We start from the raw sequence: 21772 nt of genomic DNA, 5'->3' as shown, positions 1-21772 counted from the left end.
ATCTATCTATCTATCTATCTATCTATCTATCTATCTATCTATCTATCCATCCATCCACTGGTTCTCTCCTTGAACCTGCAGCTGCTTGATTTTGCTAGGGCAGCTGCTCACTGGATTTCAGGAATCCTCCAGCGTTTCCCCCAGGGGTTACAGGAACAGGTAGCAGCACCAAGCTTTATAATAAAGGTGAGTACTGGCATCTGAACGCAGGTCTTCATTCTTACACAGCAAACACTTTAACAACCGAGCCATCTATCCGGTAGCTCTATCCAGCTTCACAGTAACTTCTGCATGACACCCTTCTGTCTGCCTATGAATAATAATAACTACCTAATGAATTAATAAGCCCAATGGATAAATAAACAGATGAGGAATCAATCAAACCCACTATTGGCTTTAGAGTCAATAAACAAACTAATTAAAAAAAATCAGCTTGCTGATGGTGGTTTCCTGACTTCTCTTACATCTCACCCCGCTCGTTATGCACTGCACAGTGGAACTCAAGCACGCTCCAGGTGGGAACCTGGTGAGGTGAGTCACATGACAAAGGTGAGGAAAATGGACTATCTTTTCTTTCCAACTCTACAGTGCAATGCACCCTAGGTGACAGGGACCCAGTGTTTGTCAGTACAGATCCACCTTAGATGATGGCTTAGCCGCAGAGGAGCATCTGTCTGTGCGGCTGTGTTAGTTATTACCCTATCATAATCAAATGGATTACACTGTAGTAATGAATACGACCATAATGGTGCGCTGGCAGTTTAATCAATGTACTTCTCAACTGCAATTGAGCAAAAATAGGTAACAGAGGATCATTTGATCTACATTTTTATTAATTTGATGCCATTTGTCTTCTGGTTATTTTAATGATCTCTCATTATGAGAAAATGGGGGAACTTCCTGAAAGGAAAAAAAAAGTGGAGCCATCTTACTCCATTATATTCGTTGCTTTATTTTATTGCAGGAAAAAAAATGTAGCCCGTTCCAATCCACTCTGAGGGTAGAGTTTTGAAATGCAGTGTAGTTCAGGGTTTTGGCGAGGAAAGCCCCTTTACCTTGGAGTGTCATCCAAGCAAAGTTCAAGATGAAGCAGTGGGAGGAGCTGATGGACCACCTGATCACTGGCTTCTTTTCTGACTGACTATGTGTTAAGGAGGGCACGCAGTAGGGCTTTCCCTACAGCATCTCTCTCACCATTCACAGCTATAGTCAGAGGGCTCAGGCCAGCTCACTGGCAAGCATGAGGACCTAAATTTGATCTTCAGAACCCACGTTAAAAACAAGCAAACAAACACGCCTTGAGATACAGTGTGGCCTGGAAAACCCAGTCCTGAGGGTGAGGAGCCTTCCGGGAGGTGACAGACAGATCCCAGGGGTTGCTGGCCAGCTAGCCTACCTGACTTGGCAAGTTCTAGGTCAAATGAGAGACACTGCCTCAAAAGAACAAACTGGTCATTGTCTGAGGAATGACAGTGAGGTTGTTCTCTGGCTTCCACATTTGTGTTCATGCATTGGGAGTCACACTTACAATGCACCTACACACCTACACACACACACACACACACACACACACACACACACACACACACAGAGGCTTCATCCCAGTGCCCCTCAACAGCCCTTAATACATCTGACAGCTACTTGCTTTTCAGCCGCACAGATGTGCCGAGTCATGGTAGAGATTCCTCATTCGAGATGCTATATGGAAAACCATGACAAATGCTTTCTTCACAGTTCCTTTCAGGACCGTGTCCTTCTTGATCATCATTTCCAGGCTTACAAGAGATTTGCCTCATGCCTGTAACTGTTCATGGAAAGCACAAAACGCTGGTACATTTGTGCCTTGAGCAACCTCTACATAATAGCTTGGCCCCAGCCCAGTTTCCCACCACCACATGTCATTGCCATTTTTAACATAAGTAGGATTATGGACAGAGTAAGGATCAAAGCTATGAATGAAGGGTTGAGATATTGCAGGATGTTGGGGTACTCTGGCTGATGGGATGGTTTCATTTTTTCTCCCTCTGTGAATTTTGGAATCTCATTTCCACTTACCCAAAGTGTAAAAATGAGTTCCTTAACACCCCATAAATGGTACTCTATATTGGAAGTGGAAGGTCCTAGCTCACCTATGAGGAAGGTTTTATATGACTAAGCACGTGACAGAAATGGGCAATGGAGGAAGAATTTATTCTGGCTCATAGTTTCAGTGTAATCAGTCTACAGTCACTGGGTCTCATATACTCTGGCTGAACATCACGCATGGTATCTGTAGCCGATGTCAGAGGAGACTGTTCACTTTATGGCTGACCAGAACATGGCGAAAAGGGAACACTGACAACCAGTGGCTTCTTCCCCCTTGTGTATTGCATCCAAGCTCCTTCAAGGCACATCCTCCTCCTTAGCTAACCCTCTTTTAAAATACCCTCACAGGACATAAACATCATGTCCCATCATACAGAGGTGACTTTTGCCATTGTGGCACTACGGACAATGCTGCCAAATCTTTCTGTTAATTTCAACACAAGGTAAAACGCTGAATGCTTCAATGAAGAGCTAACTGATTAAAAAACAAAAACAAAAGTAAGCATCTGGCCTGGGTCTGTGAGGGTGCTGGCTTTAGCCTCCAGGCTAAGGGTGAAGGTTAAAGATGTGTGGGGTCTGTCTACCTCCCTGAGGTTGACAAGCACACATTGTCTGGAATCGAAGCACCTGGGCTTGGCTGATGCCACTGTTAGAGAAACCTGTGGGTGTTTGTATCATAAAATATGGTGGAGGTTATAATAAGAAAGCTGGACTTGGTAGATGGGGAATGTCTGAACAGCTGGTATGAGTTTGAGGTGCCATTGGATGATGGAGTGGTGATGTCCACTTTATTAATATTGGGAGCTCCTCCAACAGAATACAGGCTGCCTGCAATGGCAGAACCCACTGGCTCTCTCTCAGTTTTGGAGGCTGGCTATCTGAGATCAGGGATCCTGTGAATGTGCATTTGCTGAGGGCATGTCTTCTAGTTGATGGTGACTGTGAACAACTGTTATATCCCTTGGTACCTAGAGGCTCACCTCTGACTCTTTCCTCAAGCTTCCTGCTGTGTTCCTGGCCTCTGGGTACAAATGTCCCCTTTTCATGAGGACAGTCATGTTACATTAAGGCTCATTTCAATGCCTTCATTTGAACCTGATCATCTGTAAATATCCTATGACCATAGGTAAATATTATGAAGAACAGATCACCACATCCACAAGTTGGGGTTTTAGGACATTAACATTAAAAACAAACTTTGATGGCTGGGCAGTGGTGGTTAATCCCAACAATTGGAGGCAGAGGCAGGCAGATTTCTGAGTTCAAGGCCAACCTGGTCTACAGAGTGAGTTCCAGGACAGCCAGGGCTACACAGAGAAACCCTATCTTGAAAAAACAAACAAACAAACAAACAAACAAACAAAAAACAAAACAAAAACAAAAAACTCTATGTGTTGCCTACATATACACGTATGTTCATGTGTATGAACGCAGATACATGCATGACTTAGCACGGATGCTATGGTACATCATGTGGAGATAGGAAGGTAACCGTGGGTGTTGGACCTCACCTTCTACCTTGTTTGAGACAGTTCTCGTCACCCATAGCAGGCCTGTGAGACCCCAAGCTTCTCCTGTCTCCAAATGCCATCTCATCCCATGAGCAGTGTGATTATAGACATGCATGGCCATGTGTGGCATCCCTCTCACCATGGGTTCTGAGGATCCAAGTTCAATTCTCTATACATGGCATTGTAAGTGCTTTACTCACTGAGCTACCTCCCCGGTCCATTCAGTGTCTTTTGAGGGACAAAATGCAACCCGAATTGATTGAGCAATAGTATAAGATTCTGGCACTCTTGGTAGAGGCTGGCTATGGAAAGTCATGGTGAATACCCATTTACCTGAGTATTCAATGAGGAAACAGCTCGAAGAACAACTTCAGGCTGAACAGCACACGGGACTCAGAGATCTAAAGTCATGCAGAAGGGCTTCTTGGGATAAAGTCTAGAGTATCCCAAACTGAGCGTGAAACAATGGGACCCCCCCACACAAATGATCCCTGTTACTCTTGTTCCTGAGGAGAGCTCCAACATACTTTTCAAAATTTTCTCCTCCCATACTAAGAAACTTACCATCACCTTTCTTCCCAATGGGGCTTTTCTCGTGGTCTTCACTTGGGCAGATCCTGCCCACCATGCCTGCTCTCACACAGGGTCATGGACCTTGACTGAAGAGACCATGGAGTCTAGGGTTGAAGACGGACAGGGAACCACTTCCTCAGACCATTTTAATGATCCCAGGGAAAAGCAGATGGAATTAAACCGAGCCTGTGTCAGGTTTCAGATCAGCGGTGAAGTGTGCCCGTGGCAAAGGTCTCTTCCTTCCTGAGAGGTGTAATTAGAAGCTGGAGACTGCAATCCTCAGCACTTCTTACCAGGAGTTTTGGAAAGATGATCCAATATTTACCTGAACCCAGCTCTGCTCCCCTGAGAGACCCCAGGAATGCCAGGCAGCATCCCAGCACTGACCAAACCAAGGGACTCTGGGAGTCCCTCGAGTGGTGGTATGTGTTCAGCATATTCTGAACATGTCAGTCAACAGCCTGCGTGGCTAGGCTGGAAAATATTCTCTCTTCTCATCAAGTCACTTTTAAGGCCCTCCAGGGCAGGACTACTCCGCATCCTCTCAAGGTCGTCACTCATCCACTTATCGTTCAACAAACATTTGTGGAATATCTGCCGTGTGTCAGGCCACTACTCCTTCCCACAGTATCCTTTCAGTGATCGTAGGTGCTTGGGAGCCAATGACTGGAGATCTTCTCTCTTATAGTGAATTTAGATAAAGCATTTCCCTTGCGACCTTGAGCAACTCACGCTATCTCTCAAAGTCAACTGAAAACTGTAAAGTCAGTTTTTGTTGCTCCTTGCTGAATCTGTTCTGTATTCCCACTCATGAATGTTAACAAATCCCACCATAACAAATCTGTAACACGTCTACACACATGCTCGGTGTGGCCAGCCAGGCTCAGCTTTTGTCTAAGAGCAGAGGTTGGTGTCTCTGTAAAGGGACAGATTGATCAAGAGAGCTTTGGGTTCCATAGGAGCACTATTGTAACTATTGAACTTTTCCTTTAGAGTTGGGAAGCAGCTACAGACAGACATGATAGCAACAAACAGGCAGGTTGGCTACAGTTTCACCAAAGCAGAGTGCCAGCCATCAGAATGTAGAGTGTGCTAGAGAACTCAGATGTGGGCTTTAGGGGGTTATCTACCTCATTGCACTGGGGGCTGGGGGGCACTCCAGATTCTCTCTACAGCACATTAGTAACTTTCTTTATTGCCTCAGAAAGGACATGGCAGAAACAACTTTTAAAAAGAAGGCTCTCATTTGCTCACCAGAGGATGGACTGGAGGGTAAGGACAGGCAGAAGAGTTCATATCATGGCAGCCAATAAATAGAAAGAAGTGAGATAGCTGTGTTCATCTAACTGTTCCCCACTTATTTTATCCAATGATACCCCCATCTTGTAGGTGGATCTTCCATTCTCCCCTAATCCTCTCCAGACACTCTCACAAATATATTGAGAAAGGTTTGCCAAAACAATCTCAAATCCAGTCAAGTCATAGAGATCACCCATCATACCTGGGTTCTGAGCTCTGTACTACCACGCAGGCTCCTGGGTCCTTGCCTCTTTCTGACATACTTCTCCTTGTAAACTAAGGTGCTAGCACTTGCTCATCTCTTCTCGTTGATCACATGAGTGCTCAGTTCTTTTAGAACCCTTGCAAAGACTCCGTCCTGCAGTGTCTAGAAAACAGCCAAGGGACTCATACCATTTTCATATTCCTGGATTCTTCCATGTATTAATTCATCCATCATCCATATACACACTCATCCACTTACCCACCATCCATCCATCCATCCATCCATCCATCCATCCATCCATCCATCATGCATTTATTGTCTACCCATCCATCTACTCATCCATCCCTCCATGCACTCTACACCCACCCATCCATTCCTCCACTCATCCATCCATCCATTCACCCATCTACCCATCCGCCTATCCCTTCACCCATATATCCATTTTGGATATCTATTCTGCATTAGGTAGAGTACGAAGAAAACAACAACAGTATCATGAATATTACGGTCTAATTTGGAATAGAGATGCCAGCTGAGTGATCCCTCAAACCTGCATCCATTTCAAACTGTGGTAAATGCTATGAAAGAAGAGTAGGTGGCAAGGTGGCTCAGTGAGTAAAGATGCCTGCCTCCAAGCCTGATGACACAAGTTCAATTCTCTAAGTCCACCTGGTAGAAAGAGAAAACTGTAAGTTGTTCTCTGACCTCCACATGCATGCCTTGGCATGTGCGCACACACACAAGTGTCCCTGAGGAAGCTCATGAGCTCAGCAGGAGAGACATGATGACAGGAGTATGGTTAGGAGGAGCAGCATAAGGGAAGGCTTCAGCCAAAGTCAGCTTTCTCTAGGGGATGAAGGTGAGGGACAGGACTCATTGAGCCCTGGAGGGGAGGGGAGTGAGGAGGCTAGAGAAGATGTGAGGGTGGTCAACCCAAGACCACAGTCACCACCAGGGTGCAGTCTCAGAGAAGAGAGTGCCCTTAGGTGGGCTGTCAGGAAACCACAGTAAAATGTTGCAGGGCAGATCAAAGAGTAGAACGAAGTCATTTGTGGGAGAGAATGGGTAGATACAGCAGCCAGATGTGAAGGGATGGGTTAGAAAGCATTATGACAGCCACAGGAGATGCTGGGCCTTGGTTACAGAGGTTGCTGAATGGGGCATGAGAACTGAGAACTGACTCTTTCAGTTTGCTCAGACAGAAGTTTGGGCCTGCCATCAGTAGTCACCTGGGGTCACCAGAAGAGCATAACAGCACTAAAGATGAAAACTGTGACAGGAAGGGCATACTAAATGAGCAGTTCACCTATCCCAGCAAGCTCTGTATCTACTACTTCACAGAACGTGCAAGGGAGGCTATTATTAGTCCCATCTCACAGATGGAAAAAATGAGGCAGAATAAGGCCAAACTAGTATACCCTTGCTTCTGCTCTTAGTCCCTGGTGGAGCTGACATTTAACTCCACAATCCCAAGGATGAAGAAAGGCTGGGCCATTTTCTCCATCCTACATTCTGCAAGAAGCCAGTCCAAAACATTTGGAACCAGACAACCCCCGTGTAGACCCCATCCCCCGAGGAACCTGACAAGATTCCAGATTCATAAATAAGTCTGGAAGCTGAGCTCCACTGAGCTGCTGGAGTCTTTATTACTCTACAAATGCATTCTTAATCAGCCACTGGGGTCCTTCCCATAGAGCCTTTTAAATTACAGTTAAATTCCTTGATAGCAGTCCATGTACCCAACACTGCATTTCCTGTGTTCACAGCCATAAACAAGGAAGGGAGGGGGGCCTGGATAACCAGGTTAATTGTCCTTTGAGGTCTAGACTTTGAAAGCACTGGCAGCAGTGCCTCTAAATTCTCTTGGTCCCCCGCTGCAATGCTAATAAAGTTCAGAAACAAACAGTGCAGTCTAGCCAGCCTCAGGAGCTGGACCAAGTTCTTTCATGCCTGGCCCTGGCGGCTCTGGCTCCATTGAGCCTTCAGGTCACCTTGCAGAGGTTCTGCCCTGAGAGCTTTCCCAGGAATGGATGGGGAGCCAGGGAGGCAACATCTATGCTGCAGACCTGAGGGGATGTCTGTGGCCTGCAGAGGTTACTCCTAACTTTTAAGTTAGAACTAGTTTGACCTTGGGGGTGTGATGGGAGTAGGGCAGGTAAAATATCTTCCCTCCTGCAAATTCTCTTCTTAGTCTGCCACTGCCTTAAGGACACAAAGGCACAGTTTGTCTTAAAACAGGAGTCCACATAGAACAACCTTGGGTCAAATCCTGTCTGTCTGTTTTGTAAACAGTTATCTATTAGGACACAGCCATATCCAGTCCTTTCCATATACAGCTGAGTAGTTAACGTAGAGTTATCAGGTCTGTCTACATCTGAAATATTTACTAGCTAGTCTTTTACAGAAATTGTCAACCCCCTTTGTAAATATAAATCTGATTATTCTGTTGTTCTGCTCAATACCAAACAATGACCCACCATTACCCCAAAATGACGTTGAGAAAAAGTTACCTCTGGAGAGAGTTACCAGTTCTTACCGGAGCATCCTATGGTGTTGCTCCAGGAGCCTCAGTGAAACAATGCATGCGTGCAGAAGAAGACCTAACTACAAAATCACCCTGTGACAATCCGTACAATGCAAAAGCTACTCTCAAACCGTTTCCAGGCATATAATTTGGGAGTGTCAAGTATATTCAGTACTGTACCATCAATTCCTAAAACATATCCATCTAGCAAACCTGAAATCCATACCCATTGAGGGGAAACAAACAAAACCCGAAGCAGCAAACAACAACAGCAAACAACACCCCTCCTCCGGGGCAGAGCTTGTGTTGTGCTTCCTGTGTCCCCTGAGGACAGGAGCCAGAATAAATCTTTCAGTTGCTGTTTTCAGGCTCTTGTCACATCAACACAAATGTAACTAACACAGCGCCCTGGGGGACTGAGACCTGTGCCTGAGCCACCCATGGTAGGCAGCAAAGAGGTGTTGCCTTTGCACCTTCAGAATGGCACTAACCGTGTTTATCTTCGGAAGACAGGAGAAAGCAGGCAACTTCCTAAAACTGAGTACGAGGTAGGGAGATGGCTCAGTGGAAAAGGGCAGCGAGCGTGAAGCTCTGATTTCAGATCTCCAGAACTCCCGTCAAAAGCCAAGCACAGCTGTGTACAACCCCAGGGTGGAGGGTTGGGCAGAGAGAGGAAGATCACTTGGCAGTCTAAGCCCAGGCTCAGTGAAAGACTCTAAAATAAGGCATAAGGCAGAGAAAGCAGGGCATCCAGTGTCCCCCAACAGGCACACACACACACACACACACACACACACTCAGATACACTTGTGTGCTCACATATACACAAATGCCCATACACTAAATAAACAAAGGGAGACTCTGCAATCCCGCCCATTGTCTTCCCACTTTGGTGGCGGGAAAGGTCCCCCGAGACAGGTGGTTGGCAACCTCCCAGTCACTCAGGCCTGTTTCTAAGTTGAGGCACATAGCACTCAGAGGTGAGCTATTAATTTGTGCTTTGTGACTCAGCCTCAATCTTGATTTAGGGCAACGGAAACTCTCCTCAAAATTGTGAAGAACGAATTAGTTTACTAATTTTGCCATTAAGAGCTGATCAGTGGGACACAGTTCCCACCGTCCTGTAATCAATCACCATTTTCCATGTTTATCTCCTATTCAATTTTTACTGTAGGGTTCTATACACATCAATTTGTCCCAATGCTCTTCCTACATATGTTTTAAATTACTTTATCATTGTATAAATTTCACAGCCATTAAAAAAGCTCTAATACTGGAGTGGCTGACATGGTGTTAAAAATTGGATTAAATTCCACAGGGTAATAAATTGTGACCTAAATCCAATCTCTCATGGGTGACTGAAGGATACAATGAAAAATTATTGCTTTGTCATGTCACACAAATGCAAATACGCTGGGCGACCAGAAAGTGACAGAGAAATGGGGCAAACCATACAGTCTGTTCCTTATCTAAAGCGACCAGCTAACTTTGAAGACCAGTCAGAGGGGTGTCCGATGGGATCTCCCCCAACCCCCACCTCCCACCCTGGCCAGCAGCAAGTGAATGGCCTGACGGGGTAAGCCTCTTGCAGCAGCTGGAAGGCACCACAGGCAGAACACTGCACAAGCTTCAGGCTTTTGTAGGTAGCAGGGCACATGACTGAGCCTCTGGCCATAGAACCCCTGGCCACTGAATCCTGACTCTGCCACTTCCTAACTGTGTGGCTTGCTAAGTATCATTCCTGGCAATCAGCCATCCCTGGAGAACTGCTAAGTGTGATCACAGGGTTCTGGACCCCTTGTGCATGACGTCTGTGACCAGAAAGGCTCAGATTTCAGGGGTTTTTATACTTGAATTTTTTTTCCTAAACATAATGAGACAGTTTGTAGATGGGATTCAAGTCTAAACATGAAATTTATGTATAATTATTTACACTGCATGGATAACTTACACATATGTGTGAAGGTGATTTTATATGCTATTTTGAGAGTACCTGTTTTTGAATGCTGTCTCACAATGGGTCAAATTTGGCCCGTTCCTCTTGGGAAGTGGGGTTGGCTATGCTCAGAATTAGGCAGACCTGAGCACCATGGCTCACACTGCAAGCCCAGCATTTAGGAAACCAAAACAGAAGAATCACAGGGCTTTAGGCCAGCCAGGGCTACAAAGTAATACCTTGTCTAAAAAAAAAATGTTGTATCTTGGAACATTTCAGATTTTGAATTTTTGGATTCAGTATGCTCAATTTACGTCTATCTATTTATTTGTTTGTTTAAGGACAAGAATTTATGTTGCTCAGACTTGTTTCAAACTTACCATGTATCCAAGGATGACCATGAAGTTGTCTTCTTACCTCTATTTCTGGAGTGCGGGAATTATAGGCCTGCTCCACCTTACCTAGTTTATACAGTGCTAGGGCATGCTAGGTAAAGTATTGTACCCTATGAGCTACTCCTCAGCCCCCTAGACTGTCTTAATTGAATTGCCATCCTAAGCAAAGCTAAGGCTTTCCCAAAGGTTCTGCTGCAGACCCAGATCTGCCAGCCCTTCCTGATAGCTTCCAAAAACCATCAACCACCAATCAAGGAATGATCAGTTATTGGGCCTGCAGGTGCAAACCTGCTTTCCTGGTTATCAGAGTCTGTTTCTATGTATTTGACAATAGCCAGCTTCTCCTAGAACAGAAACTCTACGAAGGCAGCTATCTCCAACTGCCTTGTTTATGGATCTCATTCCAGCACCGTTACCTGGAATGTGGTAACTGCTAAATACACATTAGATGCGTCTATCAATGAACGCAGCCTGCACAAGAATGTAAGCCATTTCTCCCGGAGAGTGGTAACATTCTTAGCAAGTGCTTCCAAGGAAGAACGAATTTATACCCAACGACCATTTCTCTACCTATCTACCCTGGAGACACTTCTGTCAGACTCACAGTTTTTCCCTCTACTCTACTTGATGCCAGGTGGATTATAGCCTGCACCTTCTCTGCCTGTCTCCCATCCCCACCCTGCAATGTGAGTGTCATGAGATCAGTCGTGTTTCTCTCATCCACCACATCTCCCATTTGGCATCCTGTTTAATGAATGATGGGTGCTTGTTGGGGACTGGACATGGAATATTCTTTTAAAAGGCTCATGTACCAAAAGCTTGATCTACAGTTCTGTCTGTGCTCAGAGGTGGAACTTTCTGAAAGTGACTGGCTCAGAAGGGCTCTGCTCTTGTTAATCCATCAACTCATGAATGGATGCACCTTTTGGTGGCGTTGTTAGGAAGTGATGGGAACTAGAAGGCAGCTTATTTGGAAGGGATGGGTCACTAGAGCCATGGCTCTGAAGGGTATATCTGGTCCCCAGTCCTTTCCTTCCTGAATTTGCATTCTTCTTGCCATGAGTGAGTAGCTCTGCTTTACAGCACAATGCCCATCATACCTGCCCTGGTGCTCTGCCCTGTCTTGCCACAGCCACAAAACAAGGAAGCCATGTGATTAGGGACCACAACCTCTAAAACAGAGCCCAGACACCTTGCCTCCTTTAAAATGTGTTGGTCTGGCAGTTTTGTCACAGTTAAGAAACACAGTCAACATGGCTGTTCGGTGCATCCTTTGACTTAGTGAAACAGGTAACACTGAAGTGTGCTGAGGGAAGAGATCAATGTTCTTGTTCAAGATGAGTTTCCAGGGCATTCTTCGGGTACCATACACTCTCCCCTGGGTTGTGAAAAAGCCAGAGGATGTGAGCTAGGATTTCTTTCATCCCCTTATCTCAAACGGCTCAATAGCGACAGATAATTGATGAACGCCGAGCCTAGTGCCAGGTGCTAGAAGAATCAACAATTTTGTTCACACTTATGAAAAAAGAAGCTTGCCAACTGTAAACCCAAATTACCAGTATTCTCAGACTGCCTGTGACATTCCTGGCAAAAGGGTCCCAAGATGCTAGTGTCTCCATGGTTACCCCGGGGGAGTGAGAGTTGTTGTGCTATGGGGTGAAGTAGCCAGGCAAGAGGAGACAGGCACCCATGTGCTCCAGGCCAGCAAAGCACCCTGCCTGCTCTGCCTCCCAGCCATGCAGGAGCTTTATCCGGTTCCAAAATCCCCTTCCGGCCTTGAACAAAAGGGAAGCCGATTAGTCAGGCTCTCTCTAGGCAGAGCTGCTCCAAGCTGCAGCTCATAAGTGCAGAGTGAGAAGCTTGTTCCCAATCCCCTGGTCTACAGAGGTCATTGTGAGCGCACAAGAAAACCCCCGGCTAGCCATGATCCTCTTGTTTAAAAATACATTTGGCTTGAGGAGTGCTTATTCATAAGGGAGGTTTCCAGAAGATGTGCCTGACCACAACCAGGAAAGGCCTCCTGTGTGTCCTGTCAGGGATGCTTTCCTCTTCCTGCGCAAGCTCTTCAGCTTAGTTTTCAGGCACATCACTTAGGGACCAACACATTCTAGAGATAAGTTTAAAAGGAGAGTTACCTCTCAAGAAGAGGCAGCAGCTGGACATCTCTGGGGAAAGGAGGAGGTGGCAGAGGCGGGAGGGAGGCGGGAGGGTCACTTTTGATGTTAGCTTTCTAGAAAGCCAGCTGCCTTTCTTCTCAGTTTTAACAGCCAAGTGCCTTAGAAAAATCTCAGTAGAACTGTCCTGGGGCGAGGGTGGGGGGGGCACTTCCAGATGGGAGATCTGGGGCAGGGGTGTTGGCTATAGTTCCCTGAGACACACGTGTGCCAACTTGACTGGACTGAGAGGCACCTAGGAGACAAAGGAAGTAGTTTCATGTGTGTGGGTATGTCTGTCTTTGGTGGCATTTCCAGGTGGGATTAGTTTAGAGGGGAAAGCAAGCCCCCCACTGTGGGTGGTGCCATCCTATAGGCTTCAGACCAAGATGGATTAAAGAAAAGAAGAAGGTTTCCCCCGTAGCTCAGACTTTGCCTCTGCTTCCTGGCCTCTATGCCATGAGCTCTTGTACTTTGGCAGGCCCCCTCTACCACAAGGGGCTGTGACTGAGTCTCCAGATGATTTGGGAATGAGGGAAAGGCAGGGGTGTGGCTTCAGCCCTAGACTTTCATGATCTCGATTTAAAAACTGCCTTTCTTCTTTTTTTCCAGTTCAAGATGCCCTTGACTGTTACACTTATGGAGTTATAACACAGGGAGGTTCAGTCAGGGTAAGTCGGGGTTCCTACAGTGGAGAGACCAAAGGTGGACAGGAATTCCATGCAACTCTGTGAGTGTTGTGTATGAGAACCTGTGTGTGTGTGTGTGAGCGTGCGCATATGTATGGGTGTGTATGTGTGCATAAATGCATATGAGAATTCAGATACAATTTCATGTGTGTGGGTATGTCTGTATGAGCAAGTATGTGTATGTGTGTCTGCATGCATGTATATATGCATTTTTGTGTATAAGCATGTATGTGTACATGCACATGTGCACTTGCATGAGTGTGTGTGTCTGCGCATGTGCACGCGTGTGTGTGTGTGTTTGTGTGTGTGTGTGTGCATCAGCTTTGTGGCTGCAGTGAGTATCCTATCTTTGGGAGGAAGGGTTTGCTGGAGGTCTGGAGACACCTTCTTCTGAGGTCATACTTAAGGACAGGTCTTTCCACAAAACCCTTAAGAATCTCTCTCTCTGCATGTTCCTTGGTAGACAGTCTATAGGAGTCTTCTGCCCTTGTATACGTGCAAGCAGGTAACAGCTGTCCTCAATTGGAATGGAGGAAGACTTCTGTTCTTATTTCAAGATTATTCTCTACAGGAGGCAGAAAAATCCAAGGTCAGAAAAGGAAGAATGGCCCTGTAGAGAGCCAGTCTTTTCCAGAGTGTCCCCTGGGCTGAGTGGGGACGAGGCTGAGAGACAGGCAAAGCAGAGGAGACACAGAAACAAAGCTCCTCACAAAAGTCAACATGGCAAATGAACTTCCCTTCCTCTGGATCTGTCCCGAGGTTCTGAGGAACTATGAGGAACTTCAGGGGCTATGGTCTGGGTGAGGCCCAGTGCAGGCCTCTGTGTGGGGAGGACCAGCGAGGTTCCTATGTTGCCTGATGTCAAGTGTTCCCCCTATTGTGCCTCTTTTACTCATTTTGCAAGAGATAAAAAAGGACCACTAGGCCAAAGCCCATCCCTCCAGAGCAGACAGAATTCCGAGTGTCATGGTTTCCAGAAGGGAAGGCAGTCTCCCTGTGGGGTGTAATTACATCCCTGCTTTTCGCAGAAGAATAGTTTATGGCTTAAATGCTATTAATTGTAAGCCATTCTGTTTCACGGGAAGTTGTTCATTGATAACTACCCAATTAGAGTTATTTTGCAATTAGTCTATTCACAGTAAATTTACTGCAAAGGGGAGGCCACGGTGCAGGAAATTAAAGCATCGTGGGTCTGGTGTGCCATGTGTCTTAAATGCCAACTCCATTAACCAGTTTGGAGGTCCCTGGAGGGCATGCCACCTTTGCCAAGGCAGAGATAGCCAACCCTGCAGGCAGCCCCAGTGAGCTCACACTAGCTTGTAGACATTTCAGCACGACCCAGGAGAAGCATGGGAAACGCTGAACGCTGCTATTTGGTGGTGGATGACTGTGGAGTAAGCTGTTAAGGCTAATATCTGCGTAATGTGCAGCAGTGACCAGGTACATGTGCTTAACTGTGCAGTCTTTAAACCCTCTGCGATGAATAAATACAACACCAAGTCACAGAGAGGGCAGGCAACTTGCCGCAAACCTCAGAGCTTATGCAGAGGAAGTCCGAGATGCAAATGCAGGCACTCCAGCCTGACACACATGCCCCCCCCCCTATTGCCACAGGCTCCCTGTTTCCTCAGCTGACACCCTCCCTTCTCCCTCAGACTGTACTGAGGAGAAGGGGGCACACCTCTCAGGAAGCTAAACTTCTTTGGGGTTTGTATAACTCAAGCTGAAGTGAGAATCTGTTTCCCCCCTGAAGACTATCAAACTTGTGGAAGGAGTCTCAGACTCTTCATCCTGAATTCCAATACCGGCTTTGCTGTCTGTTAGGTGCATGCCTCCACCCAAATCCTAAACCTGTCTGAGCCTCAGCTTCCTCAGAAAAGGACTGATGGAGATAGAACAGCACTGACTACGGACGATTCTTAGCATAATGATGGATGACGTACGGCTTTTCAACTTGATAACATTGGGAACGAAAACTCATCCCAGCAGTATCCATTTAATATCTTACACAAGGCAGTCAACACATTGTCTTAATCTAAGTTTTGCTTTTGTTGCCTTTGGCCAACCATAGGCTCAGAAACTTTCTCAGCACATTTAAGGTGGACCAGACTATACTACAACATTCCATAGGTCAGATGTATTGCATGTCTTTTTTAAATTCATGGAATTTCTACCTTAAATTAGATGGCCAGGACGGAAGGCTCTTGCAATCTGGAAAGCAGTCTGAATCCACTGGAACCTAACCAAGTGCATTGATGTTTGTGTATTGTCTCTTAAGGTCTGTGATAAAGATATACAGCCCAATGACCATACAGATTTGCTACTTGGCCCTTCAGGGAGCAAGCATGCAAGCTCTAAGCGTGACAGGAGCCGTATTACCTTGGTTCAGACGTCCAAAATACCCCTGCCTGGCACTGGCTAAGAACAGCTCTTGGAAACATTGCATTCCACTTAATTATTGCTGCACACAAAGTGCCAAGTGCAATCAAGAACACAGACAGGAACCACCTGGACCACACGGAGGCTTGGGAAGGGAGGATCTTTTAAAATCTGTCTATTGAACAGGAAGTGTTGAATAGATGCATATTTGCTGCTACAAGCTCAAAAAGTCACGCTGAACTTGACTAAAAGGGAATGTGTGAAAGCCATATTAGCCTTCCTTTCCCATCTTTCCTTGGGACACTTGGAGTTTGGGACCACAACCCGTCTAATAAACTGTATGGATACATAGAACCATGAAGAGGTGTCCCTCAGGATTCATGGGAGTTTGGGAAGCAGACCCTATAATTCCCATATCTAACAGTGTCCTTTCTCTTAGATGAAATAGTATGGTGTTTGCTTATATCCTGCACATCCTCCTCTATGCTTCAAATAATCTCTGGGTGACTTATAATTCTTTATGTAATGTTAGGGCTGTACAATATTGCATACATAAAAAGCCTAAGTCTGACAGAGTCTATTTTTTTTTCTAATTTCTGTAGCCTGTAAATTCCAGATAGCTATGAACACAGCACAGCACATCTGCAGACACCGAGATCATATCTGCTAAAGGGAACAGGTCATATGATACTAATACATGTCATGATTTTGTAAAACTTTCTTTATAGCAGATGGCAGGAGTTCAGAGTTCCCAGACAAACCAGATCTTGTGGTCAGGGTTGGAGGTGCAGTGTGGCTATATTCAGAGGGCCTGAGAAGGCAGAGAGATGGGGCCAGGGACAGGAGAAAGAGACTTACCTTCTAGGGGACAGAATCGAGCCACCTTCTCTGGCATCAGCAGCCCCAGCTTGTGGCGACAGTAGGTTTCTGCAATCTCCTGGCGACAGTGCTTGGACTTAGCGCGGGTCAGTGCTGAGATGGCCTCCTTGCCAGAGATATCACACTTGGGGGCCTGGTCAGACTTGGTTTCGGGGGACCCACCACCACCACTCTTCCTGGCATGGCTGTGTCTTGAGAGATCCTTCCCTTGGCTACTGTTGCCTGTGGCTTTCTCCCGAGGAGGCAGCACCTCCTTGGGGCCTTTCCCCAGGACTGATTGGCCCTGCCGTTTGTCCTGGGCATCCAGCTTTCTCTGCAAATGCTCTTTCTGCCTGCTGGGGGGCTTCTTTGCCAGTTCTGGCTGGTGCTTCTGCTTCTGGGTCCTGGGGGCGAAGTTGCTGTTATCCACATTCTCAAAGTCCTTGGGGACTGAGTTCTCGTTGTTGCTGTCGGTCCGAACTTTCTCTTTGGGACGGTGAGAGAAGTAGCCATCCTGGAGGATTAGAGAAAAGAAAATTGTCACTGAGCCGTGCTAGTAAGCAGGCTGACCCCGAGAGGGTGGCAGGTGGAGAAGCTCGAGCCAAGACTGCCATTCTTCTCTCTCTCTCATTGGCTCGATCTGTGGAAATGCTTTTCTCCTTGAGTACTAGCTTCCTACTCTGCTCCCACAAGACAGCCTCTCCATGCTCACAGTGACCAGGACAGTGACTGCGATTCTCCAAGAGCCCCTCCTCCACTCTCCTGTCTGGGGAAAATTTCCCTCTGGGCTTCTGTTCAAACGGCAGCAGGAGGTGCTGCTGTAATGGTTGGAATACAGTAGAGATGGTATCCTCAGGATCAAAGCACAAAGGAGACAATATGGACATTGTATATATTTTATATATATTGCATACATTTTATACATGCATGCACTGCCTTAAGGGCAAGCAAATCTATCTGTGCCTATAAGAGAAGATAGGCTTGGGCCGCTGTCAAGTCCATAAACAAGACAGCGTGCCTTGTTATCTTTTAATTTACTTTAATTTAACTTGATTTTTTTATCCACAGTGCAGTCAGTGCCAAACAAGCCTGGCAATGAGTCTCAAGAAAAATGCAAACCTGTGACCTTTACTTCCCTAGCTGTACTGGGCTCAAGAACATGGGCCTATCCATCCCGGGAAAGTGCCCTGTCATGGAGTTTTCATGAGCAGTCATATTCCACAGCCCTTTTAAATTTTTGCTTTATTTTACTTTTTTATTCAGAGACCAAGTCTTCCCAGGTGGGCCAGGCTGGCTCTGAACTTTCTCTGCGGTCAGCTCCTCCAGCTAATTGTTGATATCAGGTGCTGGCACTGCCCTCAGGATTGCTCAACCATCTCCTCAAGAGATGCAGTTACCATGGCACCAGGGACTCAGGGTACCCACATCCACCGTCCCCCATCTCAGCTGCTATGGGATGTTAAAGTATTCCAGTAAGAGAGACGGAGGATGTTTGCCTCCTGAAATGAATTGTCCACAGGCACGTGACAGCCTCTAGAGCGTCTGTGTGAGGCATTGGTGAAGGAGAAGCAGGCATTTTCAGAGTTCTGGGAACTCCATCCCTCAGAGTCTGTGCTGTCTTCTGTAGTGACCACAGTTCTGCCTCACCGGCTTCCCTGTATTTTCTCCTTCAAAATTTTTATTTTATTGTTGTGGGAGTAAGGTTTCCAAAACATGGAAAGAATTATGAGACCTACCTAATCAGCCCCCCCCCTCCTTCTCTGTTTAAAGACAGAATCTCACTATGAAGCTCTGGCTGGCCTGGAACGTGCTATGTATGTATATGCTTTAGGTGCACAGGTGCACAGTGCCCTTGTAAGCCAGAAGAGGCTATCAGATCCCCTGGGGCTGGAGCCACAGGTGGGTTTGGTGCTTCCAAATGAGAACAGCATCATTTGAAGAGCAGTAAGCTCTCCTACCTGCTGAGCCAACTCTCTGGGCACTAGGCTTTCATCCATGATGCTGCACATCACAAGATTCTTTCCTTAGGAAATTCTGTATAATATCATTGTATATGTATGCCATATCTACTTTATAAATCTTTCTATCAGCATAGTAAGAGGCAAACAGGCCTCACTTTCTCCCTACTGAAGTACTCAAATCCTCTATCTCCAACCCCAAAGAAAAACAAAACAACAAAATAAAGACAATCTAGGAGCAGGACATGGTGGTGCCTGCCTGTAATTCCAGCACTTGGGTAGAGAAAGGAGGATCACTGGAAATTCAGGTTTACCCAGGGCACACAGTGAGTTCTGGACAAGCCTGAGCTACATCCTGAGACCCTGACTCAAGAATGACAAATCCTACCATTGTGCAGGTGGAAAGAAGCAGGAGGACTGCTGCTGCAATATCAGTCTACAGCACAAATCCTAGACTAGCTTGGGCCAGCTTGAACTATAGTATGAAAAGAAACCCTAACTGGAAATCACAAAAGACAGACAAAAATCCCAGCACTGAAAAGGGGGGCGGTGAACACGAAGTTCCCACTCCCCAGCAAGATGCTATTTACAGTTGGTACCTGCTGGGAAAGGGGAAACCAGTTTTCTCCAATTGAGTGTCAGCCACAATCCAGAGAAGGCCCTGTGCCAGTGATTCTCAAACTTTGACAAACCTCTGTCTCCAAAAATATTTACATTACAGTTCATAACAGTGACAAAATTTCAGTTATGAAGTAGCAACAAAAGTAACCCATGGTTGGAGATCACAACAACATGAATAACTGTATTATAGAGTTACAGCACTAGGGAGGCTGAGAACCAATGCTATGAGCTGACCAATGTAAACGTATTACATGTGCTTTGTTTTGTTTTGTGGTGTGTTTGTGCACTTTTTGTTTCATTTTGTCATTTTTTAATTTGATTTTGTTTTTTTTTTATGAGATAGCAAGTAAGAGAGAGAGAGAGAGAACATGAAGTTGTCTGAGTAGGGAAGTAGGAAGGATCTTGGAAAAGTTGAGAGGAAAAGAATATGATAAAACATTTAATAATAATAATAATAGGCATAATGTCTCATGCTTGTAATCTCAGTGCTGAGGTGGCAGATGCAGGGGGAGGGCTACAAGTTAGACCAACCAATCTGGTCAACTCAATTAGGTACAGATAAGCTTGGATTACACAAAGAGACTGTCTCAACAAACAAATCCCTGAGCAACCTCGATTCACATCCCTTGAAGATGTTCACAGAGTGCAGGGCCCCAGAGCAGGACCCTCATGCTATGTCGCTAAAGCTTGGGGACACAGGGAATCAGGAAGAGTAGATCTAACCAAGAAGAGACTAGACACAAAGAGGCTAAGCAACTGAGATAACAGTACAAAGTGACTCCAACTCATTGTACCTCCTTCATCATCTCGAACACAGATGTGATGATGCTTACCTTGTGGGTATTTTGGTGAGGGTGAATATGCTGGAAAATTATGGAAGATTCTCCCTACTCAATCAAAGTAGTGGGGAGAGTAGGAAACAGATACCAACTATGAAATAAGAGGCTAGTTAATCCAATGCCCGGGGGCTGGAGAGATGGCTCAGTAGTTAAGAGGACTGCAGATCCCAACATCCACATAACAATTCAGGTATTCAGCAAAATCTGTAATGCTAGGTCCTACAGGGAGGAGACAGGAGTACCTTAGGGCTTGCTAATATCCTGCTTAGCCAAGAAAGAATGATTATCTTGTTCAGGGAAAGACCCTGCCTCAAAGGAATAGGGAATGAGTGACAGAGGACACTCAAGAATTTCTCCTAGCCTCCCTGTGAATGCAGAAGTCTGTGCACCCACATCCATGGCTTTATAAACACACACACACACACACACACACACACACACACACACACACACACACACAGAGGCATACAAATTTACACACAAATAAATCTTCCAAACTGTTTTGTCTTAATTTGCTGCTGTCTGTCTCTACTGACCTACACACTGGTTACAGCTTCTCCACTTTGAAAGGCCATGTCCCTTTTATTCTTAGAGAACCTAACACTCTCACCTTGGATTATTTATGCAAATACAACCCTCTGACTTGTTTTTATTTTAATGTACTTATTATAATGATTGTTCATTCAAACATTTGCGCGCATCTCAGAACTTCTAATTGCTCCTGCCTTGCCGTCCCTCAAAGCTGTTGCTAGAATTCATTTTTATTCCAGATGAATAATTAAGTGTACTAATGTCCTCCACCCCCATTCAACCTTGGGCTTGTTTAGAGTTGATTTTGATCAGGTAGAAAGATGCAGCTGCCAGACTCCTACACACACACACACACACACACACACACACACACACATCTTTTTCTATCTTTCCTTTGGTCTCTAATGATCAGACTTCTTTTAGGTCAACCGAATCCCAGGCTCTGGGTCCTGTTTCTCAGAGCTGAGGGTGGTAGCTGTGGCCTCCCCCTCCCCCTTCCCCTCCCCCTCCCCCTTCCCCGCCCCCTCCCCGTGCATTTAGGGATTATAGTCTTTACTTTCATTGCTTGTGTGGAATGAGCACTGGGTGGGGAGAGGAGCAGACATGTTTTGCTTTAGTGCCTGTATAATTTTCTCATCTGTAATAGGATGGGTCCCACATGGGTTTTAGTAAACACTGTCTGAGTTGGTTGTTAATCAATATGATTGACTAGCAAAGTTGTTTTTCAGCTCATTGCACACTAATCTGATAAAGTTTAAGAGACCAAGGATGGCTGCTCTGAAGGATACTGGTGCCATCCCAGACATAGCCCAGATCACTGTCTTTAACGGGATGTTAGTGTCAGAGGTCATGGGTCAGGCCACTGAGTCTGTTGACGATTTGCTCATCTTGCAGGCTTCTGTGTATGCCTGGACTTTGGATTCACATTGTTTTCTTGACCTTTCAGAGATTCGTAGAGGAGACAGAACCTGTGACTAATGGAAAGAAGCTGCTATTGAAGATGTTTGTTGAGGGGATACCATGGATTTGGACCCCCAAAAGTTCTGAATGTGCTCAGAGAGGGAGGCTGGCCTGAGACCAGTAGGCCCTCCATCCTTAACTTCTTCATCCTGAGCCTTCTATTCACCAAGGACTCAACATTGGTTTCCAGAGATTGGAAAGACTGTGAAGTTCCAATCTGCTCAGAGCTGCCTCTCCATGATGGGTCTAGTCCCCT

The 21772-nt window shown here is 45.9% G+C and overlaps 1 protein-coding gene across 1 annotated transcript in view; it reads right to left on the bottom strand.

Moving 5' to 3' along the window:
* The window catches only part of Xylt1 (xylosyltransferase 1), a 289090-nt gene that overhangs the window by 100522 nt on the left and 166796 nt on the right, over nucleotides 1–21772 (bottom strand). The window contains exon 3 of the mRNA XM_021168481.2: nucleotides 16608–17121. Coding sequence (XP_021024140.1) covers nucleotides 16608–17121 — 514 coding nt within the window. The remainder of the gene's footprint in view (nucleotides 1–16607; nucleotides 17122–21772) is intronic.

This window comes from Mus caroli, chromosome 7, assembly GCF_900094665.2.
Source record: "Mus caroli chromosome 7, CAROLI_EIJ_v1.1, whole genome shotgun sequence".
NCBI lineage: Eukaryota > Metazoa > Chordata > Mammalia > Rodentia > Muridae > Mus > Mus caroli.
The sequence above is the reverse complement of the archived record's forward strand: the minus strand, read 5'-3'. Positions and strand labels throughout refer to the sequence as shown.